Source organism: Onychostruthus taczanowskii, unplaced genomic scaffold (assembly GCF_017590055.1).
Source record: "Onychostruthus taczanowskii isolate IOZ18803 unplaced genomic scaffold, ASM1759005v1 scaffold82, whole genome shotgun sequence".
NCBI lineage: Eukaryota > Metazoa > Chordata > Aves > Passeriformes > Passeridae > Onychostruthus > Onychostruthus taczanowskii.
The window spans coordinates 4,447,254-4,467,616 of NW_024506112.1; the positions used below are offsets into that span (position 1 = coordinate 4,447,254).

General features: G+C 41.7%; 2 protein-coding genes across 11 annotated transcripts in view; one reads left to right on the forward strand and one right to left on the reverse strand.

Moving 5' to 3' along the window:
• NFKB1 (nuclear factor kappa B subunit 1) overlaps window positions 1-19,285 on the forward strand; it is a 59,820-nt gene extending 40,535 nt beyond the window's left edge. For 2 of the 3 annotated variants that reach the window (XM_041424516.1, XM_041424515.1), the window contains exons 14-24: window positions 707-904; window positions 3,960-4,101; window positions 7,220-7,334; window positions 9,278-9,479; window positions 11,165-11,334; window positions 12,167-12,269; window positions 13,166-13,290; window positions 14,108-14,174; window positions 14,491-14,663; window positions 14,798-14,975; window positions 16,622-19,285. In XM_041424516.1, the coding sequence (XP_041280450.1) occupies window positions 707-904; window positions 3,960-4,101; window positions 7,220-7,334; window positions 9,278-9,479; window positions 11,165-11,334; window positions 12,167-12,269; window positions 13,166-13,290; window positions 14,108-14,174; window positions 14,491-14,663; window positions 14,798-14,975; window positions 16,622-16,809 (1,661 nt within the window). In that variant the 3' untranslated portion in view covers window positions 16,810-19,285. The remainder of the gene's footprint in view (window positions 1-706; window positions 905-3,959; window positions 4,102-7,219; window positions 7,335-9,277; window positions 9,480-11,164; window positions 11,335-12,166; window positions 12,270-13,165; window positions 13,291-14,107; window positions 14,175-14,490; window positions 14,664-14,797; window positions 14,976-16,621) is intronic. The other variant, XM_041424517.1, reaches the window with a different exon arrangement.
• Window positions 12,264-20,363, reverse strand: part of MANBA (mannosidase beta) — a 64,156-nt gene continuing 56,056 nt past the window's right edge. For 7 of the 8 annotated variants that reach the window (XM_041424524.1, XM_041424521.1, XM_041424525.1 and 4 more), the window contains 3 exons: window positions 19,298-19,409; window positions 17,994-18,080; window positions 15,013-16,229 (listed from right to left, as the gene is read on the reverse strand). The gene's annotated coding sequence lies outside the window, so the exon portion shown is untranslated. Of the gene's footprint in view, window positions 12,330-15,012; window positions 16,230-17,993; window positions 18,081-19,297; window positions 19,410-20,363 lie in introns of those variants that run through there. The other variant, XM_041424520.1, reaches the window with a different exon arrangement.

Sequence of the window (20,363 nt, forward strand, 5' to 3'; positions counted from 1 at the left end):
GGTTTGTGTAGCCTGTAGTGCCCTGCTTCTCTTTTTTCCTCTCCAAGTGTAGTTTCTTTTTACTGTGCAGTCCTGAGAAGCAGTGACAAAAACCCCTCCATGTGCTTCTGTATTCAGTGTATTGTTTCAAGAACAGCCCTCTTGCTTGCCTGAATGTGCTGATTACAGATGACCCAAGGACTAGACCACGAAAACGTATCTTCCTTTGTTGCCACAGTCTGGTACTACCCTGTAGCCCAGAGAAATAAATGGAAAATATTAAGTTCATAATAAGGATACTCTTGGCTTCCTAAAATAGGAAGGTAATTTCAGATGTACATGTTGATTACTCTGTAGATACTTCCAGAGTCTGGGGGATAAATTTGCTGTGATGAAAAAAAATGTCTGAGTAGTTCTCCCTAGGTTTTGTGTGAGTACTTCAGACTTATTCTTGTTCCATGAAAAGAGAGGTAAATCTGTTGTAATATATAAAAGTTTATTTCTAAAGTAGAGGCTGTCAAAGACTTAATACCAGTTTAGAGCAATCACATCACTGTGTCTGTCCGTGTGTGTTGGCATCTGGAATATCATGATTAATGAGTTTAGTGATAAGGTTTACATTGAAGTAAATTTTTGTATTCATTTTTCAGGGTTTAGTTTTGTCTAGTTGAGTTTTATCATTTGTATTAAAAAAGCAATGGACACTAATGATTCTACTTTTTATTAGAAGGTCTATCAAATTGCACAGCTGAACAAGACAGAAAGAGCTGTGATAAACAAAATGACCCATGGGACACGAAATGCGATGTGAAGGTGGAAGCAGTGGAGAGCGCTGAGTGCAGAACGTCTCCTGCTCACGAGAAAAAGGAGGATTCTGGTTTTTCCTGTAAGGCTGAAGGAAGTGAAGCAGATTGCAGGCGGCAGGGTAAGTGAGCAAGTAAATGTATTTAGGGTGAATCAAACTCCAGTACTGCAAAGCAAGCATTAAAGGTCTGGAAAATCCAAAAATGTCTGCTTGCTGTTTCCAGAACATGAAAATTCCCCAAGATCTAAGGTTCATCCCTATACCTAGTTCTGTAGATAACTTTCCACCTTTCTACTGCCACTGGACACTTGAGCTTCTGCTGGTCGTGCAGGGAGATGAGACAGCTTTGCCTGCTGGGCACGTTTAACACTGCCTTTGAATAAACTTGTGTGAGGAAGGAGGCTGCAAGCAGTGAAGGCACAGGGAATAGAACTCAGCAGCTGACTTGGCTTTTGATATTTGAGAGACTTCAGTGGATGAGTTAATGGATGTTAGTATGACTTGCAGTAGGTCTTCCCTGCAACAGCGTTGAATTATATGCAGAGTAGCATTATTGGTTTGAATTTAAAATGTAAAGGTACCTGTTTCCATTTGGCAAACACACAGTTAAATCGCTGCAGTAGCAAAGTGTTACACATCAAACTAATGCCTAAAAATTTTTGCTTTTTATGTATTTTTCATGTGTTTGTAGCTTTGTAGACCATTAATATGTGGTTATACAGTTCCTGGTATTTTTCCTACCCTTTCTCTTAGATTTTAGAGCAGTAAGTTAACCTTCTAATACACTCCTGAAATACTGTTTAGTCTTATTTTCAAGTAGAGGGCCTACAGAAAGAACATTTTATTTTTGAATCAGAATCTTAGAAGACATAACAAGAAGTGGGGCAAAGAAGCCCTGAATCAGTTCCAGTGGGGCAGTACCTGGGGGAAAATATTACCTAACCAACTGCTCTCCTACTTGGACAATGTTTGTTACATAGTATAATTTGTTAAACTTACAAAAACTGTAGAAATCTGTTCTTGGGTATGCTCATAGCCCATAACTATGGGCTTCTAATAAAGAGCTGCTTTTTTATCTTACCATTTTAATCCTGTTGTAAGGGGTTTTGTCTTTTTATTTCAGGCAACAAAATGAAAGGACGAGGAAGGCAAGGGTAGTCATCAGAACTTGTTTAGCAGCAGAGTTCTAAAATATATAAAGACTACAAATCACCCTTTCCCAGACAGCAAGATGTGCATTTTCTGGATTGTTTTGGTTTTTTTAAATAGTTGATGGACACTTGTTTAAAGGATTTGAGTAATCATGCTTAGCATAAAATAAAAAAAAAAAACAGTAGTTGGACTAGAGAGACATGGTATTGGTAGGAATTGAGCTCTAAGGAATTTCTTGGTTCTGGTTTTTACCAAGTGTAACATGATCTAGACCACATTTTGTTATTGATCAGGGAGAGAGCACATTACCTTGTGTGTGTCAGCCCTGTCTGACACTTGCTATTAACAGCACTAGAAAACTGTGGCTTGAGAATCCAAAGTGGTACAGGAGATGGGCTGTAGTTGTAAACACCTCCAAGCTGTAGTTTCTTGTGATCTGAGAATGGATGGTGCTGAAGCAACCTGCTGTTTGTAGTTTTGGTTGTGATAAATCCTGTGACTGGTTCAGAGAACAATATCTTGTTGCTGATATGAAGAAATAACAATGTCCATTTAGCTGTCATGAAGGAGGGGTCTGAGTTGTTTACCAGTTTTCCAAGCAATTAATATTGTAGGCAGGAAGCTGACTTTTTTTTTTTAACCTATTGTAATGGCATGAAAGGAGGCAATTTCTAGCTCCAGATTATACAAATAATTGGTGCAGAAGAACAGGCTCCATAAAATAGCTACTGCAGGCTAGATCATTTAGTTATTAGACTAAAAGGCACATATAATATTTTGAAGGATATCTTTCCTGTGTATTTGATATGGAAAACCAGGGAGTTTCCACATCCAGTTCTTTGATCTTTGGAAATGTATATAACAAGAAAAGACTGAACTGCTTATCACCCTTTAACCTGAATATAACACATTTAGTGTGAAGAGGTGAATAGCAAATATAAATCCATCAGCCCAGGCATATAGCACAGCAGCCACAGGGATGTACTGGCCAGAACAATAAGCTTCATGGATAGCTGAGTAAGTCTTTGCCTTACAGCAGTGATGTGTTGGTGTTCATCAGGTTCACACTTCTGACCTGGTTAAATGCCTGGTTTTGTGTAGCTGGAAGTCCTGGCTATTGTCTCCCCATGTGTGCTTTAAATGACACAGTCTGATGTACTTGTTTGCACTTTGTAATTCCCTATCTTACAAGGTTTTATAGAAACACGAAACTGTTTAAAATAGAGGCTGGTTTCAGATGGTACTGCTTCACAGAGTGACGCTGTAGTTTCAGAGCTCATCTGTTTCATTTTCACTAGTGTCTTGCTGACACAGAACCACAAAAGTATTGACAGAGCAGCCAGAGTTACTTTTTTCCGCAAATGAGTTTCTTTTCTCCCATTTCTCCCTTTTGCCTCCCACCATGACAACTTCTGCTTTTTGAAATCTCAGTGGCTGTCCATTTTATAATTCTAAAATCAGGATACAAATACTAAGCATTGTAAAAAGTGCAATGTTTTAAACAGAGGAACAGATTCTCTGTGCTGCTGCTGTGCAGGCCATACTGCATGATTTGAGTTGGAGAAGGAGTACAAAGCCCTGCATTTATTCCATAGCTTTTCTCTCAGCTTATCTGCAATATTTGATGGGTCACTTAGGCTTCCTGTGCCTCAGCTTCCTCAAGGTAAAACTACTCAGACCTGCAAGTTCCACATCCAAGTTCTGCTCCTTTTGTTTTATTTCACACAACTGCACGTCAGTGCTGCTAATTCAGTGCCAGTCAAACCAGAGGGAGCTTCCAGATTTGACTGTTCTCAGGGTTCCTGCTGCCTGAATGCTCAGCATGCCCTTAGTTTTCCTTCCCAGGCATTTGTTCCCTCTGTCCTTACCTCTCAGAAGTAATTAGCAACCATCTCAGTGAAGCAGTGAATAATGCTTGGTGGCCTGCACTTTGTATTTCTGTGACAGCACAAGTGCCTGTCAAAAGTAAGTGGTGTTCCAAGGAAAACAACCGAGCTGATGAGGAGGAAACTTTGTGTTGCAGATGCTCTGTTCCTGGAGAAGGCCATGCAGCTTGCCAGGCGCCACTGCAACGCTCTCTTCGATTACGCCGTCACTGGAGACGTGAAGATGCTGCTGGCAGCTCAGCGCCATCTCACCGCTGTCCAGGATGATAATGGGGACAAGTGAGTTGACCACCCTGCACTTGCTGGGTTGAAACCGATGGGTTTGGGGATGGAATGGTGTGGTCAGTTTGTTCTGTCCCTCATGGGTGCCAATCACTGATGGCACCGCTTCTCCTTTCTGCTGTTCTGGAGAGGCACAGCTGTGATTTAGACACTTTTGTTTCATTTGCAAAGAAGTCATGTACACCATAAACTTCATTGATCCAGTACCTGTCAGAAAATAATCTGGTCATTGAGGATATGTTGAGCATGTTGTGAGTTTGGGTTTCTTTACCCTTTTTTACTTAAAATCTTGACCAAGTGTGAATTGCTGTGCTTGCGTCATGATACACAGTGTATGGGGATCCTCAGCTTGGTGCTGAAGGAGAGGGCCCTGCTTTTTATTCCATGCAAGTCCTTAAGTCTTCATAGGATGCTTCAAGTAATAGATCCAGGAGATGTAGGAACAATAGCTGGAGGGTCCATACTGCATTTCTCCACTGACATCACATTCTTTCCAGAGGACATTTTTTGCTCTTGCTTACATCTGTACTGTACTGTTGTCTTCCAAGGGATTGCACAGATGCTTGTGGCAGACTTGGCTGCTAATATTTGCATATCAGTCTTTCAATAATGTGAGCTGGAGTGGAAATCCACTTTGTTACTTTACAGCCATGCAGATTCTGTGGAACTCAGAGTGAAGTACTGTGAGGAACTGTAGTTATTTAAAACAAAATTCAGCAAAAGGGCTCTGAACAAATGCAAAGACAATCTCTTGCATAAGCAAGTGACACTGTCACATCCTTACTGTTTACCTGGCAGACCCTGTGCAATCACCTACATTTCCTTAAATTGTAGTGTTTTGAACAGTAGAGGCCAGATAAGCCTCAAGGTGTCTAGCTAGAAGGAAAATTTCAAGTGACCGAGACCTATAACCCACTGTTCAATTACTCTGAGAAAGGTTACCACTTTCACTCCATTTTCAGTGAAAAATAGGCCTCAGATTAGAGAGAGAGGACTGCACAGTCAGAGAGAGCTACTTCACAAGCTTTGCTTTCCAACTGGAAACCTAATGTCTGCTTTGAGATAAACAGCAATATGAAGGAGGTGGGAGCTAGCAACAAAATGTACAAGTGCTATGGACAGTACAGCTTCTGTGTTTAAAAAAAGAAAGGGGGGACTTAGAGGAGTGTTGAGCAAGTAAGCCCTGCATTTCAATACTAAAAAGTTGCTCCTCAGATTTGGACTTGCAGGGCATTTTAACATTTTTAGAATGATAATAAATAGTTGTTTTCTTGCTGGATCAAGAAGTACCTGCAAGTATGAGAGGCTCAAGTTCACATTGCCTTTCTCCTGAGATGGATCTATTCTGTGAGCATAATACATATCTGTATTACTTCACAACTTTTTAACAAAGCAAAGCTTTGGTGACTGTCTTTCAGCTCTCTTGGGGGAGAAGAAAAAGGTCAAAATTACTTAATAAATTGCCCTGGTTTTCATTTTAATAATAAAAATTATATGGCAATTAGAAAGTTTTTGCTTAAGCCTTTCAAAAAACTTGGCTGTCAACAATTTATGGCTTTCAGACAGATCCCAGAAACCTGTGATTAGTGTATATTTACAGTGGACACTCAGTAACACTGGCTGTGACTGCATTTATACCAGTACCACTGCTCTGTAGATATCTGATGGCTCTACAGTGGTGCTCAAATGCATTTTTTCATGTTTAAGAATGTTTAAGAAATGGAACTGCCCTTTCGTGGTCTAGTCAGCAGCATCACATATAATGGTATGGTAAAATTAAAATACTTGCTGCTGAAATGAGAACTAAAAGCAGTAGAAGAACAAATGTGTTTCTGTAGTGAGATTTGGAAATAAAATGTCAGCATGATACAGAGCATAATGAAAAGCATCTTGTCAGAGCAGAGGAACAGCACTTTTCCAGTAATGGTGGGACTGTTTCTACAGCACAGGGGAGCTGAAGGAGGGAAGGTGCCTTGATACTTCCAGCAGCAGTATATAGCATCAATAAAAAGATGCCCTTTAAGGATGAATTTGGTTTGTAAAATTTTTTTTCTGTTTTTTAAAGTATCTTCTGGTTTTCACTGCTCTCTGTCTCAATTTCAGGATAACTCCTTGCCCTGAATGGCATGGAACTTCCTCTTTATTTTTCTGGCAAAAGTGTAAATCTGGGACTGTTCAGGTGTTTCTGGGGAGGCATAACAGACACACCACATGTCCTGTGCTGATATTTTGTGTCAGCAGCAACTTGCTAAAATATGAGTCTAGAAGATGGCCAGTGTGTGCCAAGGAAGGGCTTGGCAGGGTATGTTTCAAAACAGAGGGCATGATTTTCAAATGAAGTCCTAAAGGTAGCAAGGCAAATGGAGCTCTGTGGCATGGGGTGATGGATTCACAACCTGCTTTTGCCTGATGCCATGTTGCATATCCAGCCACTCAGGTTGGTGGTGAGGGACCTGCCTTTGGAGAAGAGCACAGGTTAAGTTAAGGCCATTGCATTAACCCAGTAGAAGTAAAGTGACTTGCTATGCAGTCATTCATGCCTCAAAACAGGTGCTTTTTTGGCATGATGCCTCTGGCCACTGTTGCAAATCCTGTGGTTGTTAGTCACTGGGCCCGAGCCCTTAGTCATTTTTCTGTTTGAAAATGAAATAAAGAAAAACCCACAGATCTGGGGAAACCCATAAGGGAAAATCTGCTTTGGTAGCAGAGAGGCTTGTGGAAATTCTGCAGGAAGGTTTTCACAGTAAGAAGTGTTTATCTGCTGCATAATTCAAAATATGAAGAAACAGCAAACCAGCAGAGAGTCTGAGAATTTCTGAAACAATTGTTTTGTGCCACACATTTGTGCCTAGGAGTAAAGTAATGCTGAGGGCCAGCAAAAGCCATCCTGAGTTTGCTTTTGTGATTGAAGGGTTAAACAGTTACTGTCTGACCTGGTTTTTTTCAGTGTTGGGATTCATTAATTTTAGGTCTTGATACTTAGTGTTGGAATCATTATCTCTAATAGTCAAGTGTTTATATGAGAATGCAGTCAGATCTACAGCAAAGCCTTGAAACTTATTACAAAAGTTTGAAAACAGTGTGAATTTATTAATCTGGTTTTTGTTTGTTTCAGTGTCCTTCATTTAGCAATTATCCACCTTCATACTGAGCTGGTGAAAAACCTCTTGGAAGTGATGCCCAGTTTGAATTACAATGACATCATTAACATGAGAAATGACCTCTATCAGGTGAGCAGTTGTGGGGGTGTAAGTGTTGCTGATTGTTTAGCCAGTAAAGAAATTGCACAAATTGTTGTCTGTGGGAAGACAGCAGACTGATAGAAACAAGTTTAGAAACAAGGACATATTGGAAGGTTGTGGAGGAAAGAGAGCATGTTTTCATTGGTTTAGTCCATAATTCTCTTGATGGTAACAGAAGTGTCTCCATGGGCTAACTGTGGAACAGGCCAAAAAGAGTAAATTCTTCAGTTCATGGCTTCAGTATTTGGCTTCTCTGTCACTAAACCAGAGGTATGGATTACAGTGTGCCAGCTCCGGGCTCCTCTGACCTTTCTGACACTGCTTAACTTGGGATCATGGGTCAGTTCCTGTGTCATCAGTTATCTGCAGGCACATGTGGAAGCCATAATAACCTCTGCCGTTCCTACAGCCTAGATTGTCTTTGTGCCCATCACATGAGCACCAAGATTTCCCTTTCATTTCTGCAGAATCTGAGAAAAGCCCATCCCCTTGTCTTTAACCTAGGTGGAAAACAACTGGCAGGCACAGTTCTGTCTCCTCAACTATAGTCTGGCCTGTTTGCATTGTAATTCCAAGATCTGAAAAGAGCTGTGGGAACCTGCCTGGAAAAGAATCTCTTCTAAAGAGACTGTGCAGGCCACTGAGCAACACTCTGACCTTGAGTCATTTGTTTTGCTGTGAACAGCAAAGGCAGGTTTTAATTCCGTACAGGGAGTCCCAGAAGGTTTATTTTGACTTCTCTGTTTTCCTTCACATTTTTATGTTCTTATAAAGCAAGTTTGAAATGTGCAGGCTGCTGAAAGTAAGCATAAGATTCTGAATTGAATTCTGTGCCCTGTGTTTAACAGAAACAGGAGGCAAAGTTGGGCTCTACACAGGAAATAAATTCCTGACTACAGAACATATATAGCTCTCCCTACCTTCAACTTAAACCTAAGCCACAGACAGAAGAGAGGGTAGGCTTGGGCTAGAATTTTCCTTCTCTACAGATATTCTGAAAGCTGAAATATAGATATAGATGCAGTAGTTAATTGCAAATGTGTTGACAGATCTATTGACAAACACAAGCTTATTGTGCACAGCTGGGTTTTTGAAGTCCTTTGTCAATGTAATGTAGATATGGAGTCTTACTCAATTTTTAAATTATTTTAGTATTGGAAATACCATTTCCCAGACCTCACTAGAATGCTTATTGTTTAAATACATGCATGTGTATGTTCAGTGTGATGATGCTCAGAGCTGACAAGAATGCAGTATGCAACCAACCTCTGGAAGGTCCCAAAGCCTCTCAGCCTGAGCGTTGCTCAGTGCTGCAGGAGCACAGAAATGGGGAATGTGCAAATGGGATCAGCTAGTTCAACACATGGCATAAGTGCACAATTGTTCTGCAGCTCGACAAGTGCACACAACCTGCAGGATTTTCTTCTTTTCTGTGCAGGCATAAGGAACTCCTATGCCCATGGCTGTAAATCTGTGATTCAGGAGCAAAATGAAAGCATGGTTCATTGCTAAAGAATCTGAGTAGGGAAAGCACATGTGCTCCCACCATGGCATGAACTTGGAGATGGGGCAGCTGTGGAAGCAGGCTTTTAGTGTGTGGGGGGCACAGGGATGACCTCATTTCCCAAGTCCCTTGCACTGCAGTGCTGAAATAGCCAGGTCAGTGCCCTGGCTTGTAGAGTAGGCAGCATCTTTGTTCCTCCCAATGTCCAACTGCTGACATTGGCAAGGCAGCTTTTATTTCCAGTACGTAGAAACCTTGTTTGTAGTATGCAGTAGAAAAGAAGCTACACCACTCCAAAGCCAACAAACTAAAATCTTGCATATGTGTACAACCTTCTCAGACTAGGAGCTTTTATGGGTTTCAGACATTTCTGTACAAGTGATGTAGCTTTGCTTATCTTCTCATGGCTTGCTCCTGTCACTCGCAGACCCCTCTGCACCTGGCAGTAATCACAAAGCAGGCAAAGGTGGTGGAAGACTTGCTGAAGGCTGGAGCAGATGTCAGCCTTCTGGATCGCCACGGCAATTCTGTCTTACATTTAGCTGCTACTGAAGGAGATGACAAGATTTTGAGTCTACTCCTCAGGCATGAGAAGGTGTCTCCCATGGTCAACCTCCCCAATGCTGAAGGTATGGAAAGATAATGGCTGTATTTTACACTTCCCTACTAGACAAACACATCACAATTCCTGCCAACACTGTGTTGCTACACAGGTAGATAGAGACCCTGAAAATAACATCTTTCCCCATTTTGCATATGCTGTCCTTGGTTTTTATATGCCTGCAGGCACAGATGAGACAGCACAGGCGTGTCAGTTTTCTGGTTATACAGAAGAGGAAGATTGGTAATGCTCACGTGACACAGCATGGATTTGAATTTTTGTCCCTGTACATTCTCTTCAATCTCACAAAAACTCAAACACTTGTGTTCACCTTGTTTCTTATGCCACCTTTGTTTTTTTTAAAAATCCCCAGAAGAAAATGTTTCCTCCTGCCTAGTGAATGAAATCCCCTTAGAAATAGTTTCTGGACTAATATTGAGGTCTGTATCTGGCATTTTGTGACCATATAGAATTAGAGCCTGTAAAATAACCACAAAGAGACAGTTCTCCCATTTTTCAGTGCACAAGGGACTTCAATTTAGTACTCCTGCTCTAATAGATTGTAAAATATGTCTGACCTAAAATTGTCATCATGGATTCAAAAAACTGTGTTCAGTTCTTCAGAAAGAGGATTTTTTGGTTTTGGTTTTTGTTGGGTGGGTTTTTAAAAAAAGGCTTTGTTATTATTTTTCTGGTGCAAGTATTCTTGAGGTGTCAGGTCACTGTGACCTTACAGGAGGATGATACTAAAATATAGGAGTTACTCTCCAAACCATTTTCTAGAAGAGATGTTCAGTGTCAGATGGGGCCAGTGTGGAATACCTACTTGTTTAATACCAAGATGCAGATTTTCTTTTTAAGGCTATTCTCTTGAGGCAAAAAAGATGCTCTGGGTGAGCTCTGTAGTTCCTGACTTCTGTTCCACGTTGTAATCTGATTTTTTTCTCCTTGCATGGTTTTGACTCTCCAGGTTCCAATTTATGCACAAAGAATATATTTATTAACACCATTAACTTCATCCTGAGTCTTCACCTGGAGTACTTCCTTAGGGTCTGGGGCCCCCAACATATATAAGAAGGACATGGGCCTGTTGGAGCAGGGATAGAGGGCCTAGAAGATGCTCACAGGCCTGTAACACCTCTCCTCTGCAGACAGGCTGGGAGAGCTGGGGCTGTTCAGCCTGGAGAAGAAAAGGCTCCGAGCAGACCTTACAGCACCTTCCAGTACCTAAAGGGGGCCTACAGAAAAGCTGGAGAAAGGTGTTTTATGAGGACATGTAGGGACAGGACGAGGGACAGTGGCTTTAGGCTGACAAGAGGGTGGGTTTAGATTAGATATAAGACAGAAGAGCCTGACTGTGAGGATGATGAGGCACTGGAACAGGTTGTTGCCCAGACAAGTTGTGGATGTCTCATTCCTGAAAGCAGGTTCAAGGCCAGGCTGGGTGGGTCTCTGAGCAGCTTGCTCTGGTGGGAGGTGTCCCTGCCCACGGCAGGACTGGCAAGGAACTAAATGATCTTTGAGGTCCCTTCCAACCCAAACAATTCCATGATTCTATTATCTTTCAGTGCATAAGCAGGCAAAATGTGTTACTTCTGCTGAGGTAACTACAGTAACTCATTTTACAGTTTTGTTACTTTGAAACTCATTACTCTGACATTTCTGAATTTTACAATATTAATGCAGATGATGGACGGGTTTTGTTTTGTGTAGGTCTCAGTGCAATTCACATGGTGGTGATGGCAAATAGCATGTCCTGCCTCAAACAGCTGATTGCTGCTGGAGTTAACATCAATGCTCAGGAACAAAAATCTGGACGAACTGCATTGCACTTGGCTGTTGAACAAGAGAACATCCCCTTGGCAGGCTGCCTTTTGCTTGAGGTAAAGGCAGAATTTCTTTCTTCCAGGTCTTTTCAATTACATATTTAAAAGCTGTTGACAGTCCTTGAGTGCTTCAGAATGACAGAAGTAAGGGGGGAAGTTCCTGTTTATTGACTAGATTACTTGAACTGGTATAATGGCAAAGTGACTGGTAATGTTACTGTTTTGTTCAGCACTGCTGGTGAAGCTTTTGCCCAAGTTAAGGAATTTAGAGTTTGTGACCCTGACCTGACTTCATATGCCATGTATAATTTGCACTGAGTAATGCTGGCAGGCACTGAAGTTACCATGAACAAGTTCATCCCTTCTTCTGTGTGAAGCAGAACATGTATGGAGTTGTGCAGAGAGATGTAGTTGTGTAATCTGTAAATATTTGTCTCATCATAACACCTTGATCCTGGTATCCTTAATTCTACACACCCCAGCTGGCTGTGTAGCTTTCCTCTGTGCTCATGCATGGATGTGCCACCACCCTGGCTGTTCTGATGAGCAGCAGGACAGGATTCTGTGCACACCACTCCCATTCCAAAGGCCACAGGCAATCGGATGGCAGAACTTTTACAGGAGATGCAAAGTGGCTTTTATCTACCTGACCTATTTGGAGATACACCCTGTGCCTCCTGCTCTAACACTGGAGCACACTACCACCCTACGCACGTAGGCAATTGTAGTTATTTTCTAACTCTTCTTTTCAGGCAACAGTTAAGAGTTTTTATGCAACCAGGCACAGAATGGTGCTTACTTGCACAGTAGCAGTGTTTATGCTGACATGAGCCTTGGCAGCTGCATTGTACAGATTTCTTTTCTTTTTTGCCATTCAACAAAAACTTAGGGTGATGCAGATGTGGACAGCACTACATATGATGGGACAACTCCACTTCACATAGCAGCTGGAAGGGGCTCAACAAAATTGGCAGCAGTTCTCAAAGCAGCAGGTATGGAAATAGGTCTTTGCCAGAGACTTCTCTTTCACAGTGAGAATTCAAGTTAGAAGGCTGCAAAGCAGAAAAGAATGTGCCAGTGAACTTGTTTAAATGGGTGGAGGAAGTCAGATGTTAAAAGCAAGAAGGTCTGAATTTCCTCAGAAAGTCCTGCTCTGAGGTGCTACACGAATCACTCTTCAGCACCATCTAATGGCTAGAAAGGCAAATTATGTTGGTAAAAAAAATCTCAAGAGGACTTTGGGAAGTTTCTTGAGTATCTTTTGTAGCTTCTATAGCTGAAGAAGTGGAGAAGAGATCTTTTTATGTATCTGGGATAAGTGTTGGATTGCTTTAGAAAGAAAAAGCCAAAAAAAAAATCCCATCACTGAAGCATGAGCTTGTTAGTGTCTCCTACTGCTGTCACTTTGGAAGAATTAGGTTGGAGTATTTATTGGAACTTTTTGCCAATTGTACTTAAACCTAATTTTTTTCCTTTGAAACAGAAACCCAAGCCTCCCATTGCTGAGGCTGCCTGCTTGGTCTTTTAAAAACACCCCCCACTTTCTCTGACACTCTAAAAAGCAGCACCACACCATCCCTTCATCACATGCATGCAACATGGGATTGGGAGTCAGTTGATACAACCAGAGCTCTTTCTTTGGCCCTAAGGCTCAGCTTGTGGGTTTTTTGCCCTCTTTATAATGGAGAGTAGCATTGTACAGAGATGTGACAGCATTTAAATGTAACTGGTAAAAAGAGCTACTTGCTAGCTTAATATAAAATATCATTTACCTGGAGTAGCTAAATTACCTGATTTGCCATTCAGTACATAGAATGCATATTTTAAATATTATTGGGAGGCAACCTGAAGCCCCTTTTCCCCCCCCCATCCCCCACTTGTTTTTCAGGTGCCAATCCTCACATTGAGAACTTTGAGCCATTGTTTGATCTAGATTATGTGAAAGACGACGAAGATGATGACGAAGGGATTGTGCCTGGAACAACACCACTGGATATGGCAGCCAACTCTGAGGTATGTGCTCTGTTTTCTCTTTTAGTTTTTTGTTGTTTTTTTTCTAATTATAAAGGATAGTTCAGCTCTCTCAGCCAGCTCCTTTCATTGCATCCAAAATTATTGCAATTAATTTTATGAATCTGCCATCAAAAATTAAGTTAATTTAGCCATAAAACTGCCCTGTTGAAAAAGCACTGGAAGAAAGCTCCACTGAACTGACTAAGGCTGCTGAACAGACATGAACAGGCAGTTCTTGAAGTAGGTGCACTACAGTCTTCAGTGTGGGAAAGCATTTACATGGGTGGGCAGCTTGTGTTTGAAGGCCTGAAACCAATGGGTTTCTTTGCTGAGTGTTCTTCAGAATTGCAGCCTGTGTGTGCTGGGAAAATGCACTCCTGGGTTCTACCCAAACAGTGATTGAGCTGATTATTGTGCATGTGGCTTGGTGTGAATGTAAAGGATAAACAGTCAGCATCTCTCATCATCTGGAGCTGGGGAGTGGTACCAAGCTTAGGTGAAAATCTAACCCAGGCTTTGTTTTAAATGACTGGCTGAAGACAGGCAGCAGCTCCTTTCTTAGTCTCTGCTACTGCCAAGACTTCCTCTGTGTCTTGAAAATAGTTGCCAGATGACACAGCTTAAAACAAAGGGAGATTTAACTTCTCAAGATTTCTCCCTGAAGTTTAGCACAGGTTTTGTACGTTATCCTTAGTCATACTGAGCCTGGGATGGAAAAAAATGCTCATTTACAGATGGAATTTTATACAACACTGCTGAGACTTAATGGACACTAACCAGATTTCTGCTAAACACTGACTTTAATGTATCCTCTTAGGTGTATGACATATTAAATGGCAAACCCTATGAGTCAGCAGAGGTTCTGGAGGACTTATTCACACAAGGTAACACCTATAAGGACTTGACAATATCCCTCTAGTAATTGAATACTGAAAGAGTAGTGGCAGAAGACACTGCCCTGCTTGTTACTGAGCTGGTGAGAGAGAAGAGGTGCCCTCCCACCCTCTCACTCATAGAATGAGCATGATTCCCTTAAGATGTCTCAAGGACAAGGAGTGCATTTGCAGTATTGCAGCAATACATTTGTAATGCTGAGACTGGACTCTCAAATAGTCTTCAGTTTGGCTTTGTTTCTGTTTAAAAATGAAGTGGTGCATGTTTTGTATAAATAATCAACTAACATATTTCTCTGTTCCCCAGGACATTTGAGAGAGCTGAATGAGAATTCCAAGATGCAGCTTTACAAACTATTGGAATTGCCTGATCCAACCAAAAACTGGTCCACCCTAGCACAAAAACTGGGTCTTGGCATACTCAATAATGCCTTCAGGTTGAGCCCTTCCCCATCGAAGACTCTGCTGGATAACTATGAGGTAATGTGCTGTAACAGCTTATAAAGAACATCGATACACGTAGAGAACCTTGTTCTCCTGCACAGTGAGACAGTGCGGCCCTGCAGTTTCAGCCAGCCTGGATCATGCTGAGTGCCTGATGTCTGCTCTTTCAGGTGTCTGGTGGTACAGTTCAAGAGCTGATCACTGCTTTGAGACAGATGGATCACACAGAAGCCATAGAAATAATTCAGGAAGCACTGTCCATCTCACGCAGACCGTCTCCCCTGGAGGACAGCACAGCAAAAGCTCTTCCATTATCATCACCGCTCACCTTTGCAAATGGAGAGACAGGTAAACTGACAGCAAAATATGAAGAGCTTTATTTAAGACTTATTTTCAGTTTCCCCTCCCCAGTCTATCTAGGACTGTGAGGATTGCATGCCTACTTTCACACACTGCTTCACCTGCTTACTGGTTTCAGAAATACTTTGCTGCAGTGTGACCCCTCTCATCATAGAGATCTGCTAGGCATAGGAGAGAGAGGAAAAATTAACCACTTGAATCAGCATGCCTGCATCACAGTATTCATTATACTGCTGCCCTTTGCTAAAACCAGACACCTGCCATTTGCTAATGGTAATGCCTTGGATGTACTGGGAATACAGGCAATTATCTCGTAGGTGTGTGCAAGTGCCATTAGCTTTTGACTTTATTTTTTTTCCTCCCTCACAGCTGGATAAACAAAAATATTTTGGGCTCCTAAACTTCTCAGCAAGACTTCAGTACTAAATTTCTCCTTCCACAATGCGTAGCACTCCAAAGTGGCCCAGTGTTCTGTAGGCAAAGAAACTGGGGATGGCTTAGGTTACACAGGACTCGAGCAGCCCTGCTGGCCAACTACCTGCTCAGAGCAGGGCCTGTGGAACATGACGTGAGGTTGCCCATCTTATGTCCAGTTCAGTTCTGAGCACCTTCAATGACAGAGGTCCTACAGTGGTTTTGGGCAGGGAACTCTACTAAGAGAGGTTGTGAGAAGTTTGTCCGCAGAGCTGTTCAGTCATTGCCTGGCCAGGTTTAGTAACAAAAATGTTTGTTTTTTCCTGTTCAAACACTGGTAGTGCTGCCTGTAGTCAAATGTGGAAACTTACACCCTGTGTAAAAACACTGTAGGTATTTTTGGTAAGAAAAAAGAAACACCACAGTCACTCCATTCCAGTCTAACATTGCCAGTTTATTCTCTATGGAAAACTGTTTGGTCAGTCATGAATAAACCTTCACACCCACCCAAAAATGTGCTTGTACACATATTGCCCCTTTAGATTCATCTTGAAGGGTAAGAGGGGTTCTGCTCTCTCTGCAACATGGAGGGCATCACATAGTTTATTTTAAGATGTTTGTTTAGAAAAACAAGACTGAACTCTTAAGGTGCCACCACTGTTTTAGTCACACTGATCCCACATCGTACCTTCAGATTCAGCTCTTGCAGTCAGGCACTCCTCCTGTGGATCCTGCACAGGTGATAGATGCTACTGATTTGTTCCTATTTCAGGGTCACTTACTTGATGAAAGCTCTTCATATGTTTGTCTCAAAAAGAAATCTTTAAGCTGAAATAACATGAATTCAAAGTTTTAGGAGCTTCATCCTGGTGTTGTACACTTGCACAGAGTGTGACTCTGAGAACCAGAGAACCTTTTGCCCTGCGATCACCACAGCTGGGCAGAGTCCTGACCCACGTGCAGTGACAGCATTAGTGTCAGCAGAGCACCAGGCTTCTCATCCCATCCAAGCTCCAACTGCAAGCTGACCTCTGCCAGCAGTACATCAGATCACATGCTTTGGTGGCCTGGAAACATTCAGCACAGCTTTTCCTATTACAATACCTCATGTTAGACTTATTTTCATATAGAAGATTAGGTTTGTATTCCTTAGGCTTTTCTCAAAGCAGCCTTGCTCAAGGCACACAAATGATGATGTTTCCCTTTTCTCTCTCCCGCAGGTGAGGTCTATAACAGCAGATTCCAAGACCCTGAAAGTACGTGTGACAGTGGTGTGGAGACCTCCTTCCGCAAGCTGAGCTTCACTTACTCAGACTCTCTGAGCAGCAAGTCCTCACTAACACTTGGCAAAATGGCCCTGGGCTATGGACATGAAAGTTCAGGGGAAAGCAATTACATAGCTGACTAGTGATCTTCAATTGGCAATATGCAATTACAGGAACAAATGGGACATTTCAAACTACGTCAGTGTCATCCTGGCCACAGGGAAGGGAACTCATAACCAAAAGTGCACTGGAAGAATCCCACCTGAACCTGAACAAATGGCAACTGCAGCATGTGACTCCTAGCCACTGCTTCCTTCCTCAAGTCCATTTAATTGTATTCATTTTCAAGCCATTTACAACAGCCAGGGCTCCACTGCTGCATTAATACACAGGTCTGGATGCTGTGAAAGACTGACTGAGCTTCCCTGGTCTGTGAGGATTTTCCTTTTACAGAGCAAAAGGAGTTGTTATGCATAATACAAACTTACTGAAGAGGTTAAGCACACAAGCAATCAGAGGATACAGTTTCTAGCTGCTCTCTTCATAATTTTTGCAGCACAGTTGCATGCAAACAGCTTATAAAATAGCTGGCAAAGAAAAATCATTACTTTAATCACAACAGTGACAACTTGGCAAAAAAAGAGAATCCTGAAAGAATCTTGTATATTTCAAATAATGTATTTAAACTTAACTTTGGTGCCTCTTATTCAGAAATTTTTCAAGTTTGACATTTTCCTACTTGTAAATAGTTTTTTTATATCTGTTCCTTTTTGAAAAAGCGTGCTTTTTAAATGCTTATTTTTATTTTACTTTTATAATAAAAGCCCCAAAATTAACGCTCCTGTTTGTGCCTGCTGTGATTTTTACATTACTTTTCAAGAAGTGGTATTGAAGATTTAGCATCTCCATTTTAGGCATTGATACAAGATCATGCTGATTTCCAAGCACTAAAATGAAAGGTTGCAAGCCACCTGTCTTAAAGCTGAAGTGTCTTTCAGGGAGGGACAGGACCATCAGCTCCTGCTGAGCAGCTGTGCTTTGGGATTAAAGCCTCTTCCTTATTTTAGTTCTCATCATTATGGCAGCAGAGAATCATTTACACTGAAACCCACTATTTAGTGTCTCAGCAAATTTCTGATGAGACAGCTCTCCTTTGGGCTGTCTAGAATCTGCTGTAGTAACTGTGCTCATGAACAGTGTTTCTTCTTGTCTGACATCAATTCTGAAATGGTGAGTGTCCTGTTATTGATGTTGGCCCAACTAAACAGAACAGGCCTCAGAGTTCATGATAAAAATCCAAGAGGGTAATTGTACCATTGTCACTTACTTCTAGTCAACTATTGTGGCACAAAGATGGAGCATTGAGAGGGTGGTTCTTGGCTCAGCTCAGTCTTCAGTAACCTGGGTGTCACTCCTGAGAAAATGAATCAAAATAAACCTTGAAAAGGTTATGTTTAGAGTGGTAGTTGCTGTAATGAATTAAACTATGAGTAATGAAAAAAACTTGTGAATTAATTTTATAATCCAGCTGAATTACTGAGAATGTTAATTACTTCCAGGGAAGAGTAGCAGAAGTGCCATTCTTTCTTTCAGTTCTTGTATGTATAATCATCTAGGCAGTGTCTAAGACATATAGATTTTTGTTGAATTAATGTACTCCTCCAGTGTTGTCTTTGTATTCCAGCTCTAATAGAAACAGACAATGGGTCTCATATTCCAGGAGTGGAGGGGCTCTTTGAGCTCCAGGAGAGCTGCTGTTCAAGTTAAACACACCTTCTGCTTTCAGAGAATTTTCAGCACAGCTCAGGGGGCGGGCAGAGATTTTTACTGAGGTTTCTGCAATCCCGCAGGTCACCAGGGCACCCTGGCTGTTATGCACACCTTTTAGCTTTAGTTCTGACCAGCTCTGCTTTTAAATCACCAGGAGACACCTGGATCTGTATTTCCTTAAAGCAGTTTGTGACCAGATTTTGCATAATAGCTGTTTATCAGGTTAGTGATCATGCACAGCAGGTCCCATAGGCCCTCGGCAGTGCTTTAAATGGCAGTCTGTCAGTTTCTCAGTTTCAGTGTATTTCATTAAAAAGGCTTTAATATTTTTTTTTTCCCCTCTGTTTAGAGATAGAAAAACACTACTGCGTGTGTCATCCTACACCTGGTTTGTAAAGAGAAACCTCCAAACTTAATCTGTATGAGCAGTGGAATAGAGCTTGCTCTGTTATTCTGCTACTCCGCTGCAGTAATAAACATCAGAAACTTGTGGAAAGCAGCAAAAGTTGTGACAACAGATCTCTTCAGATGTTCTCTACATTTGATATAAAATAAATGCCCTTGATTTTAGATTGGCTGCTACAGCTGTACGTTTCCTGGCATCATCTTGGCACGTATGTACAAACTTTGAAAGCACTGGAAGTTCTAGGCAGCATTCTGAGATTCTGTGGACTGCGGGAAGGATAAGGATCTTACCTACATGCAGTGGTGTAAGAACTGTTTTTTCTCCCTTGCCTGCAAAGTAAAACGCTTCTTTCATGCATTTAAGAAAAGAGAGCCACTCTCCTTGCTTCCCCCAAGCAAAGTGACAGGAATGGTGGTGCCCATTTGCTAGCTCATGGTGCAGTGGTCAATACTCACCCACCATCCACAGCTTCTGGCGTTTCTGGATGATCATGTCTGGATGAAATAAAGCAGTTCTAGAGTAATGGCCAATGGTGCTGTCCAAACTTTTGCTGGATTCAAAAGATTCCTACAGCAAAAGACAACACAAGTTAATCACCAAGTTCATTTCCTCCTTTCAGCATTATGAAGCAGCCTGACGTCCCACTTAGAGCCAGACTGGAGTATGTTTTTCCAAGGCTGCAGAGGTTTCCCATGGCCTCACTTAAACCAAACTACTATAGAATTTTTTTAGCCATCCAGTCACCCTTGCCATATGCACAATGTCTGCAGAAGAGCACTAGCTCAGGTATTATAGGTCTCTACTGACTGACTACTTCTTACAGATACGGCCTTTTTTCATTTAAGTTTTGGTTTTCCACACTAACTGAATGAATTTGGGGCTTTTGTTTTGCTACCTTGTAACACCTGATGGGAAAGCAAGGTTATGTAAACACAAGTCTTGGATTGAAACCTGTCTTAATGTCAAACCAGGAGTTCCTGGTACCCTAAGTAGGTAAGAAAGAAAACAGTGATTCTGACAATAAAAAGGCTGCCTTGTAAGTTTCAAGCCCCAGCTCTCCTGTACTGAAAATAAGAAACTCACTGGCCCATTTCTCTGCTCCTGACACTAGTTCAAGTCACTGAAATGGTCTCTGCTACACATCTCCAAAACCAAAAGGGAACTAGCAGAAGTAAAAGTACTGCAGAAAGATGTGCCTTTAAGGCAGAACATTTGTCCAGAACACAAGGTATGCGAACAGCAGGTTAACAAGAAAGACTAACAGAGAACTATCAACACTTCCTTAGAGAGTAATTTTTAGATACATTTGCATGCTTCTTTCCTGGAGAAAATGCAGAACTTGAAAAAGCTTCCAAGGACATGCGCCAGTAAACTGGAGCAAAATAAATCTTCCTTGTGTGGCAGAAAGTACAAACAGGTGCCCTCCAAAGCTCAAAATGTGCAAGCCCAGAATGTGTTCACAGCTAAATCCCAGCCAGAGAATGGTTTTAGGACAACAGATTGGCCAACACCATACAGTGT